We start from the raw sequence: 12157 nt of genomic DNA, 5'->3' as shown, positions 1-12157 counted from the left end.
ATGTAGGTGTGATTAGACCTGACACTCTTGTACAGGTGCATTTTCTTAGTATTGAAAATAAGATGTGATACAATTAACCCTGAAAAAGGAAAGTCAGCCTTCAGAAAGTATCTGAGTTATCAGTTTTCTAGGTTTGCAATGTAAGACAGGTTAATATGGATATGTGTATATATTTATATTGAGTAATATTTTACCTCAAAAACAAAAGATATTGTGTTGTGCTTTAATTTTAGCCTATGATAAATTACTATATTAGGCCAAATTCAGAAACATCACTTAAGTTACTCTGCTAGTATTTTTGAAGTTAGGATAATAAATAACACTTAAATTACTCTGCTATCTTAACCCTCAGATTACTGACATCTTTTACACTATTTGCTGTCAGTAATCTGAGGGTTAAGATGGCAGAGTAACTTAACTGATATTTATTATGTTAACTTAAAAATATCACTAAATTTACTTTGCTATCTTTACCCTCAGAATACTGACATGTTTTATACTGTTCACCATCAGTGAAGGCCACATAGTATTGCATTATATTGATTAATTCTATATTTACCTCTTACATCATTCAGTGTAAAAGCTGTGAAACGAACTGCATAAAATCATTCACTGTGCATGCAAAATAAGTAGGAAATCTCAGTAATTATTACTGGGACTAGCTGAAATATTATATATTTGACATTTTGATGTGTGTGTGTGTGTCATAAATGTTAGAGATCTTTAACCAAAGGTTGTGGACTCGCAAACAGTTTGTGCAGAAATGGTATAAAAAATGAGTTTTAAAAACTATTTGTTAATTGCAAGGGTTTTGTATTTTACACAATGATTGACACCATAATGAGCAGTTTTTTTCAGTGAACTGTAATAACCTGAACATTTTTCAATTACAGGCATTCAGAAAAAAAAGAAAAAGAAAGCAACCAACAGAAAGAAGGTAAATTATTAATACATTTATTTTGTGTTATGTTTCAAACAAGAAACTAATTTAGTGTTGTAAGAGTTTTTGTAATTATGTAAGCATTTATACATTTTTTATGTTATTGCAAGGCATGAAAAAAACAGGCATTACTTTTTGACAATATATTACTGTTCAGTTCAATAAACATCATGTGAAAAGTGTAATAAATTCCTGCAGAAAATAATTTACAGAAATATTAGCATAATTAATATATATTTATATTATTCTAAGCCATCCTTCTGGACTACTCTGACAATAAAATATCTTCTGAGTGGAAGTGGTTCAGTTGTCATAAAATAGTAGACATAGAAATAGTTCTTAATAACTAACAGGAATAAGATAAACCATGTGCGATGTATATTGTATTTAGTTCAGATATATAACTCCAATCATCTATAATTCTACTCAGTGACATTTTTAACTTAGGCATTATAATATGTATCTTGAATCTATTTAAGCATTCTGTTTTATTTTTGATGGTTCAGGCTTAAAATGTGAACATTTTTAAAATAATTAGAAATTAATTTGGTCTTTAGTAAGAAATGTGTTCTTTGATAGCATGTATCAAACTTATCTTTGGTGTTTATCATGCAATATTTAACCTCCTTGAAATATGGTCTACACTGTAACCTTGCTAAAACTGCTTGGTTCTGTCCTTACACTTTTCTAAACTTTCATGTATAGGTGTGCTTGACATACATTTTAAAATCTATGAAATTTGTGGCATGGAATGTTATCTCTCTACACTTACAAGAGTAACTATTTTGGACTGTTGTTTACAAGTATCATTCAATGTTTTCAAGAACTTATAAATGCTATAACAAAGTATCATTGCAGATTTTATTTCCATTTTCACATGTTTACCAAACTTACAATACTATAAGCATTTCCATCTAATAATCGGTACATATTTTCCCTAACTTTAATAAAAATATAATCCATTTGTGGGTCTGGATTTATGAAAAAATTTGGTACATTCCCTAACCATTTTATATGTTTTGATATGCTTTTGATTTTATTGTTAAGATGGACTACTACTGATTTTAATGTATTAGTGAAAAAAAGATTATGAAAATTACATTTTCAGTAGTTAAATTAAATTTAAAGTAATAGGAAAATGAGGATTTTTTATGTAGAAGAATAGGGGAATTTTCTTATTGAAAGTTATATTCAGTCATGAAATCATTTGAATTTTAACACTCAAAGTGATGTAAACCCTAACTAAATTTTAAAGTAATAGGAGAGAGAGAAATTTTTGTTATGCAGGGAACACTGAGCAATTTTTTTCTTCTTGGAGTTAATATTCAGTCAGTAAACTGTTTGAATTTTAATGCTCTAAGGAAACTACATGTAAGTGAAGTCTTTCAGTAGCTGTCTTCTGAGAGTGGCCCCATAATCTTTTTTTGTATGAAGTTTATAAGATAAAGACTAGTAGCTTCATCAGAATGTTATGTAACTGAATGCTCTCAGAAGTATTTCAGTATGGGTGAGATTAATTTTAAACAACCAAACTGTCTAATTTCAGGTAGTTATAGTGTGTGAGTATGTGTGCACACATGCATGCAGTTACAAAATTAGAACAGTTATATGATTTCAAAATTGGAGTGCATCTAGGTAGTTTCTGTTCTTTTTACCACACTCAATCATTAACACTTAGGTTGTCATATGATGAAAATTTAAAAAAAAAACTTATTTTATTTAGAGTTATGATTAAATGTGTATTTTTTTGTTTTTTTTAGCATTTCACATCAAAAACTATGGAAAAAGTGGATTCATATTCAGTTTCTGCCACTTCCTCATCAGTGGTTTCTACTGGTGTGAATCTCACAACTACAGCTACAACTCCTTCCAATCAGCAGTTGTATCAACAAAACATTGGTGGTGGACAAGCTCTACACAGGTACCAGCAACCTGCCGCTCCAGCTGTTCACCCTACTCAGTTCACAGACCATCCTTCTCAACTTCCAGTATTGGGTGCAATGTATCCAAACATAAATCAACTAGGTTAGTTATTTCTGGTTTTTAATGTAAGATGATATTGGAATCAGCCCCTGTTTAACAAATGGACACATTTTAATAAGGGGTTTTTCACACTGAATTCAATGACATTTGTTTATAAGCCATTCTTTGTTAAAATATGAAATTTTTGAAATTTTGCCCAATTTTCTCTGGTTCGTGGTTGGGCAGTAATTAAAGGTAGGTTAAGCCTTTGGTATCACTTATTTTTATAATTTACTGATAAAATCACCATAAATACTAGTTTATATTTTATAAAAACTTGTCTGTTTTACAGAAAATCCATGAAAATGATGTAAAACATTCACATGTGTACAGAATGTATTATTTAAAACAGTTTTATGGTTTTATATTTAAAAAAAAAGAGTGCATGTTGTTTACATACAAGTACTTGATTTTACATGTTATACTCATAGCTATGTACAACAAGTTTTTATTGCAAGAGCACCCCTTTTTGTTCCATTTAAAAGAATTGCAATTGAGTTAAATTACTTATTATATTCTAACACATTTCTTACATCTTGTACATTAGGCATTTAGTATATTTTATTTAAGCAGTTAAATCTCTAAATGTAAATCCTCTCTCGTGTGCATTATCTTAATGGTTACTTCAGTGCACAGAAGAAGCTGCTATGTATAACATTGTAGTAATGTGTTTGTGTGTATGTTTTGTTTTTTTATACAATTATTTGTTCAAGTATTATACTAAGACTTTCCTTGTGAATAAAGTCGTATGATTACCGTTCAGACATTGTCAGAAAACTAACTCTGGCACTGCTTGAATACTGCCAAACTCTTCAAATATGTAGAACTATCTTTGAATTCTTGGCTAACAAAGTGAACCTTCAAACACTATCCTAGTTCCTGAGAATACAAAATGCCTTGTTTCTGAAAGATGGGTGATATAATTGATAACATCTGTCAACTTGTTCTTGAGGTTCTTCTTTTGGAACAGTAACTAAATATATAAAAAAAAATGATCTTGTAGTCTTTTATCTGGTCCATCTCAGGAACTGTTAACTCATTTTTGTTATAGTATTAAATTTAGCAAAAATTCTCAGTGAAACAATTTTGACTGTGAAGGTGACAAATACTGTTCAGTTGCCTCCAGCATGGTTAAGATTATTGTATCTCTCTCTACAATTTTTAGTTTCATTTCTCTATAGATAGTCAAATTGCTTTTAAAACTGGATTGAATTAACTTATAAGATCTAGAATATGGGACCAGACATTGATGTGAATAAAGGTAAATGGTAAGCTAAATATTTAGACTGTGGCTTTCATATCCTTCTGGAATTTAAAATGGATGTTTGCAGGAAGAAATATTGTTTAATACTTAAAAAATGAATATACATAACTTATTGTTGCATAGTAAGAAAGGATGATTGTTGCATAGTAAGAAAGGATGATTTTATTCTTAGATATATTTTAAGCTTACCACAGCTGTTTGAATAATTCACTATTTTTTATTGTTAACCGAGATCAAATACTTATTTTTTTGGCTGTTTTTCTGAAGTTTAAATAAAATTTAAACTTTTATTGAGGAAGTAATGTTTTTTATTAGCTTGCTTTGCAGCACTTAAAAGAAATACTGTTGGAAGTGAATTGTTTTTACTGGTATACAGTCAATCTTAAAAGTTGTCTCTATCAGTTATGAAAGTGTAATAAGATTTGTTGTCCATTTCTCTTTGGTAAATGAACTTTTTGTTATTGATGTATGTAAGTAGTTGGTGATTTTTATTGTTTATGGAAACTAATTGAAAGCGGTGACCTTTACTGTCCTATCTGCATTTTCAACAGCTGCCCTGCCCCAACCAAATTCTCTTCCTCTAAGTAGAGCCCCAGTTGTTGCCAGTCACAGTTTGCCTCAACAACCCTCTAGACCTTCTGCTACAGCCACTCCTGCCCCTGTGAGGAAAAACATTGTTCCCACTACACCTCGTGCTACAGGTATTACGTAAAATTTAAATTTCAAGAATGTTATTTGATTTTTAAAGCAAATCATATAATGAAATTAAAATATTTATTAATTCATAGTTTATAGCCACAAAATAGTTTGTTTTTTTTGTACAAGTATAATATTTAGCTGACCAAAAGGAATGTGTATAGATTTCTAAATAAGCAATAAATGGAGCAGATTAAAGTGTTTGTTGCTTTGAAAATTTTTTCTGTGAGCTGTAACTGTATGGTTGGTTTCTCTATTTATAGCTACAAGTGAAGGAGTTCCTGTTACAACAACTCCACAGCATGATAAGTCAGCTTTACAAAACATGTCCATGTCATCTGGATCATTTACTCAAAGTACAAATTATGTTCATTCTACTCCTCAATCTCCTGTGTCTGTTGAAACCAAACCAATTGTTTCTGAGGCACAGACTATAGTTTCTCCTGTAGAATCCACCAATTTAAGTACTGGTAGTTCTCTCAGAAAAGATGATCTCTCATCTTTGGATATTACTCCTCCTCAGCATTTTCCTGATGACTTTTTGGAGGATGTAATGGGTGAGATCTTATTTATTGCTCTATGCTATTCATTGTGAAAGATTTTTTGTTGTTGTTTGTGCAAAATGTTTGTATATAATGCCAAATATGGAGAATAATTTAAAGATTTTGGAAAGGCATGTATGTTAGCTGTTATTTCCCTGTGAATGTTGTGATGGCTTTTAGTACAACACTCTGTGTATGGTAGACATCTGTTTTATATATATATAAAAGTTGACTGCCTTGGTTGGGCTTCTGTAAAACTTAATTGGTGGCTAGATGTTTGTGATTAATTTTTGCAGAGAGAAGTATCTTTACAGCAAGATGGTTAAATAAAATGAAGCCAAATAATGCAGCAATTGTAAAACAAAAAGAAAAGAGGGGAAGGCTTCAGTGTTTTTCAGAGAATTGGCAAAACTTTTACAACACAGCATTTGGGATGGCAGGGGCTTTAAAACCGTACTACAAAACAATCATTTCTGGTGATATGATTCACAAAGTAAAGACTGGATACAGAAGTGAACCGCCTGACCATAAAAAATATACTATATATCCTGTTATATTTAACAAGATAATTAATACAGGATTTGAAGTATATGAAGGTTTGAAAAGTTTTTCACAAAGTATTTTTAAAGAGCAAGATCAGCAATAGGAAACTTTATGAGAGATATCACGAGAAATGGAAATTTATAGTATTTTTGTTGATGATTATAGCAGCATTATGCTATCATTTGTGTGATGGACAAGTTCATCATGCACAGTACTGTGAGTGTAAGGAGTATTATTTTAAAAATAATTTATAGTAGTAGCAGGATTTGGCTACAAAGGAAAGCTATAGCTAAGAAAAGTTGAACCTTAAATTATAAGAAACTCTCTTGGCAAACAAATTAGCTAATGCTGATCTTGCTACAAATGAATCCTAACACAGTAGGAAGATGGTGTGAACAAGGTTGAACTTCATTAAGATGAAGATTCTAGTACTTTTAAATCATCATCTTTTATTTTTGATGAGAAAGGTGACCAACAAAAACTGTAATCATAACAATCCCTTTGATCACATATGTGTTAAGTTACCTAGTGTATCTTCAACGAATTGTTCTCACTTTGAATATATTTAAACATACGCCTTGAAACTAGAGTTGTTCTCACAAACAGCTTTGTTTCATGGAAACATAACTGGAGGGTCATTTTAAGTAAGAGGAGGAGATAAGGCATGACTGCTTGCTTGGAAAAACAGTCTCTTCAGTGTTAGAATGTTGCACTTGATCATATTTTTCAAAAATGTAAGTGAAATTTTGCTTCGTATGCAGTACTGTAATTTTATTATTGGAGAAACTTTTGCTCACAGATTTAGTTCTTCTGTATGTGTTTTGGAAATTTTACTCAAACGTACTGGAAACAGTAAATTGAAAAAAAATATTATTATTATTACCTCTTCAGACGTGTCATAAACCATGGTTTAATGAACATAGATCTAAATTGTAAATTGTTATTTGAATGTAACTGGAAGTTTTACAGAATCTTTTTATGAATGTAACTTTATATTGTGAATCTAAAATGAATATTTATTATACTTTCCAGTTAGTGGTGCTCATGGAAAAAATGATAGTAACCAAATTTATATATATATATATATATATATAAAAAACTCTTCAGCTTAATATCTTCCTTACAGAATTGTTTGAACAGTATTTGATATCCATAATTTCAGCCTGATAAATATGCTATAGGAAAGGTTTGAAATATTAAGGTTGATTTTTGTTTATATTTGAATTAAAGCAAAATAAAATTATATATATACATATACTATTATTAATATAATTTTATATTTAAATTAGGAACAACTCTTCCAGTACAAGAAACTACAGAGGATAAAAAGACTGAACTTAAGCCATTACAGACCTCTACCCCTGGACTAAAAAAGGTGCTTTAAAATATATGAAAGAATTCCACAATTTTAAAAAAGGGAATTTTAAACGTTATTTGGAGTTGACAAAAAATCTTATTATTTAAGATTTTTTTTGTTTCCTTTAAGTAGAATTTTCACTAAAGTGTTGTTTGAATAAACATTGTAAATTATGTATACGTAAAAACGGTTTGTTTGGGTTGAGAAAATATTTTGTGTTGAGGAGCGAACAACGTTTTGACCTTCTTCTGTCATCATCAGGTTCACAAAGAAAGAAAGAGGTAACTGACCAGAAGCTGACCACATGTTTGAAAGTGGTTGTGTAATTGAGTGTTGGAATATAGAGGGCAGTGTTAGATGTTTGAATATATAATTTTTTATTATTTATTTTATTTTTAATATAGGTATAAAGGTGTTCCTTTGTATTGGTTTATTTTTGGCTTAAGTTGTTGTATCAGTAAGGCTTCTTTAATTTTGCATTTGTTTATGTTTGTTTTTTTATTTAGTATTTGAGTGTTTTCTATGGTTATGTTGTGTTTATTTGGCTTGCAATGTTTGATAACGTGTGAAGGTGACTTTTTATGTTCTTTGAATCTGGTTTCCATTTTGCTGTTTCTTTCTCCAATATAGAAATCATTGCAGTTATCACATTGTATTTTATAAATAATGTTGGTGTGGTGTTTTTCAGTGTAGTTTTTACATAGTATATACCTCAGTTTTGTGCCTGGTTTTTGAATAAATTTGGTATTAACTGGAATGTCATATTTTGTTACTAGTTTTCGCCAAATGTTGGTTATTTTTCTGCTGATGTCGGGAATATATGGTATGCAGCAGTATATGGTTTCGTGATTTTTTGATTTGTGAGATATATTTACTTTTGTTGGTTGATTTTGCTTTCTGTCTAGGTGTGTGTGTATAATGTTTTCTATGGTTTGTGGAGGAAACTTATTAATGTTGATGAAGTATTGTTTTATTTTGTCTAATTCATTGTTAATTTTATCTGGTGAGCATAGTTTTATGGCTATGTTTATTTGGTTTCTTAGTATGTTGAGTTTTTGTTTTGTTTCATGTGCTGAGTCCCAAGGAATGTATAGTCCAGATGGGTGATTTTTCGGTGGATTTCTGTTTTAAATTGTGTGTCGGTTCTTGTAATTTTGAGGTTAAGAAATGATATTTGAATTCTTTCTTCCTGTTCGAATGTGAAGTTAATGTTGGGATGTATAGAGTTAATGTGATTGAAAAAATTAAGTGTGTGTTTTGTAGATCTGAATCCTGCAACCGTGTCATCTACATATCTGTACCAGTATAGTGGTGGATGTAATGCTGTGTTAATTGCTTGTTTCAACTTCTGTCATAAAAATATTGGCTAGGACTGGTGATACTGGGTTGCCCATACTCAGGCCATTTGTTTCTATATAGGTGTGGTTGTTGAACATGAAGTTTGTCTTCATTGTGGTGAATTCTATGAGGATTGCTAATTGGTTGCTGGGAATGTCTGTAGTTGGGTTAGGGTCTCGGATATAGAGTTCTAAGGCTATCTTGCAGGCTTCAGTGGTTGGAACTTCTGTAAAGAGGGATATAACATCAAAACTGGCCATTAAGGCTTTATGATTAAGTTGATTAAAATCAGACTTGAAATTAAAAGAGTCTTTGATGAAAGAGCTGGCTGATGTTACATATTTGGAGAATGCCCATGCTATGTATTTACCAATATTGTAATTAAACGATTCATATGTGGACATTATTGGTCATAATAGACAATCTGGTTTATGACGTGTGGGGATGCAGTATATTTGTGGTGTGCATGAGTCGATTTTACGTAGGTAGGAATAAAGTGTTTGTGAAATTATATTGGCTTTTTTCATTTTTAGTAATATTTTGTTCAGTTGCATTTTGTGTGTCTTTGTGAGATTTGTGTGTATTGGTTTAAATTTGTTCGTGTCTGGTAGGATGTTCTTCATTTTTTGGATTTATTCACTCGTGTTCATTATGACTAGTGTTACCTTTATCTGCTTTTAGAATTTATATATTTTTGTCTTGTTTTAGGTTTTTAATGGAACTAATGTCTCTTTTTGTAAGATTGTTTTGTGAAATTATGTTGATGATTTTGTGAGAAAATTCTTTGAAAAAATTGTTTGCTCCTCTACGTAAAATGTTTCCTCAACTCGAACGAGCCATTTTTACATATATATTTCTCTACAAGTGAGTTTTCTCGACATCACTGATTGTAAATCATGTATAAATCTCCAATCTTGGTCAGAATCAATTTATACATAATGTATATATCGTTTGTTTACAATAAACAATAAATAATTTTTTCTTAATGTGTTTAAATATGATAAACTCAATAATAGTAGTTATTGAACAAGAATTTGATCATTGGAAAACTTTATCATTGCCTACTTTACTTGTTAAACCTAACTAAACTTTCATGGTGTATTTTCACAGAAGAAAGTTGCTGTGACATTCAAATAAACATGTAACACAAAAAAGAATGAAAAGAATGTTTATAGAACCCATAAAGAATTTTTTAGATTTATGGTTTGTTCCTCAGTTCTAAACCTCCCTATAGATTCCTTTCTTTTCATCTACAGGAAATGTAGATGGTCAGTATTAAGAAACCTTAAGTTACTGCTTGAACACTTTACTTTGCATTGATGTAACTAGATTATAGTCAATTTTTTTATCCATTTGTTTTTTGCATTTTGCTCAATCTGTTTCTGGTATAAATTTAAAAAAAAACTTAGGAAAAGAAAAATTTGAAGAAATACTACTACTATTCATTGTGAAATTAAAAGTTAAGTATATATTTCAGATGTCTTTATTGAGTGAGAGTTACAACCATGAACATACATGAATCATAACAGCATATTAATCATTTATAAGAATGATTTGCTGTAAAAGGATCCAAATTTTGTTAATATACTTTGTTTTATTCACATGGTTACAACCATGAACATACATGAATCATAACAGCATGTTAATCATTTATACGAATGATTTGCTGTAAAAAGATCCAAATTTTGTTAATATACTTTGTTTTATTCACATTTCCATTTAAGATGAAATTAGGGATTTAACAGAAAATTTTTTAGAAAAACTGTAAACTTTGATGCTTAGCTGTGTCACATAAAATCATTATATAAAGCTGATCAAATATCTTTACATACAAGCTGGTAATATAATAATAATTATATTTCTAATTTATGTAACAAAATGTTTTAAATTTTGTGAAATGCCTACTAAAGAGGAAGTAGATAATTAAAATATGTAAGTAATGTGTACATACTAACAGCCATTTTATAAAATGCTTTGAAACTTTGTAATATCCTGTTCTTATGTTATACACAAAGTAAAACTGTATGAAGATGGAGCAGTAATTTTAACATGGAGTATTATTCCCATAATTTTCAAATATAACTATTTATTAGATAACAAAGATTATAAACATTGTAAATCTAACATCAAAATTTTAACATCTAAAAATTAAGGTACCCTTTTAAACATGTCATTACAAGTTACTAATATCATGATAATTATAATTATTGCTGAATAACATAGATTGTTATCATAGAAACATGTAACTAAACTGAATTTTTGGTTTTGGAAGTTATGCTTTACGAAACAGTAGCAGAATTAGATCATTTTTATAATTTTTTGTTTCAAGTGTAGAATATACTAAATCAAAAATGCATGTTAAAGAATTAAACATGAAGATTATATTAAAATCCTCTGTAATTTATATTACATTTTTTTAAAATTTTAAGCTACTATTAAATGTAATTTTTTTTACATGTACAGACTGAATCAAAATTAAAGAATTTTGGTTCGTGGTCAAGTCTGGCACAGAATGTAAGTAACATCCCAAGTACTAGCCATTGTGGAAACAAAAAGACATCAGCTTTAGACAGTTTCCAGCATTTTAAGAAGCAGGCCAAAGAAAAACAAGACAGAGTATGCAGATTTTTATTATTTCTTACACTTGTCTATTCCCTATTGCCAAAAACTGTTTTGGGGAATTAATAGCTTTAGTGCACTAAATGTTTAATATAGAAGTTTGCTCTTTTACTGCTATGCTTAATTCATATTACTTTGTATTTTAGAGAAGAAAAAAAAATGTAAAAAAGTAGGAAGGTTACGAATTAAATTTCCTCATCTGATAAGTTTGTTCATAACACCTCACCTGATAAAAACATTCACACACAAAATCATTATTGAGATTTGGTTGGTTAGATTTATAGTATGAGTTCATTTATGATATAATTTTAATTTTTTTTGTTTTTCTCATAAAATGACAAAAGTTTTTAGACATTATGTTCATTTCAGTTTTATTTGCATTTAATTTACAAAAAATGAAAAGAAAGGTTATGTACAGGAAGAATATAAAAAGCTGTACAGTTCTCTCAGGATAGCAGTTATGAGTTGTTTTTCCCTATATGACAGATATATATGACAATATAAAAAGATATATGACATTCCACCAGACATATAGAAAAAGCAAATACGCCTCTTTATTTCAACAAAACGAAACCTTGGCAGGGGCTTAGTTTAGAAAGGGAAAAGTCTGAGGAATTTTCTCCCCAGCAGGGGTGTTCAGAAACATTGTAGTTCCTCTTTGTCCCTGCTTGTGGAAGATTATTTATCTGTTCCTGGGAGTTTTCCTGTATTTTAATTTGGTTTGTTGGAGGCAATGAAGTAAAGTGGGGCAGTATGAAAATGCGGAGGGAGAAAGCAGAGCGAGACAAAGGCAGCAAAAAGGAAGTGGACAAGTCTGGAGCCCACCGGTGGAAAAG

The 12157-nt window shown here is 30.0% G+C and overlaps 1 protein-coding gene across 14 annotated transcripts in view; it reads left to right on the top strand.

Moving 5' to 3' along the window:
- LOC143248821 (bromodomain-containing protein 3-like) overlaps positions 1-12157 on the top strand; it is a 113125-nt gene that overhangs the window by 83585 nt on the left and 17383 nt on the right. For all 14 annotated transcript variants that reach the window (XM_076497598.1, XM_076497607.1, XM_076497605.1 and 11 more), the window contains 6 exons: positions 894-937; positions 2701-2965; positions 4778-4927; positions 5186-5479; positions 7297-7382; positions 11166-11318. In XM_076497598.1, the coding sequence (XP_076353713.1) occupies positions 894-937; positions 2701-2965; positions 4778-4927; positions 5186-5479; positions 7297-7382; positions 11166-11318 (992 nt within the window). The remainder of the gene's footprint in view (positions 1-893; positions 938-2700; positions 2966-4777; positions 4928-5185; positions 5480-7296; positions 7383-11165; positions 11319-12157) is intronic.

Source organism: Tachypleus tridentatus, chromosome 4 (genome assembly GCF_004210375.1).
Source record: "Tachypleus tridentatus isolate NWPU-2018 chromosome 4, ASM421037v1, whole genome shotgun sequence".
Taxonomy (NCBI): domain Eukaryota; kingdom Metazoa; phylum Arthropoda; class Merostomata; order Xiphosura; family Limulidae; genus Tachypleus; species Tachypleus tridentatus.
This window is presented reverse-complemented; position numbering and strand designations above follow the sequence as displayed.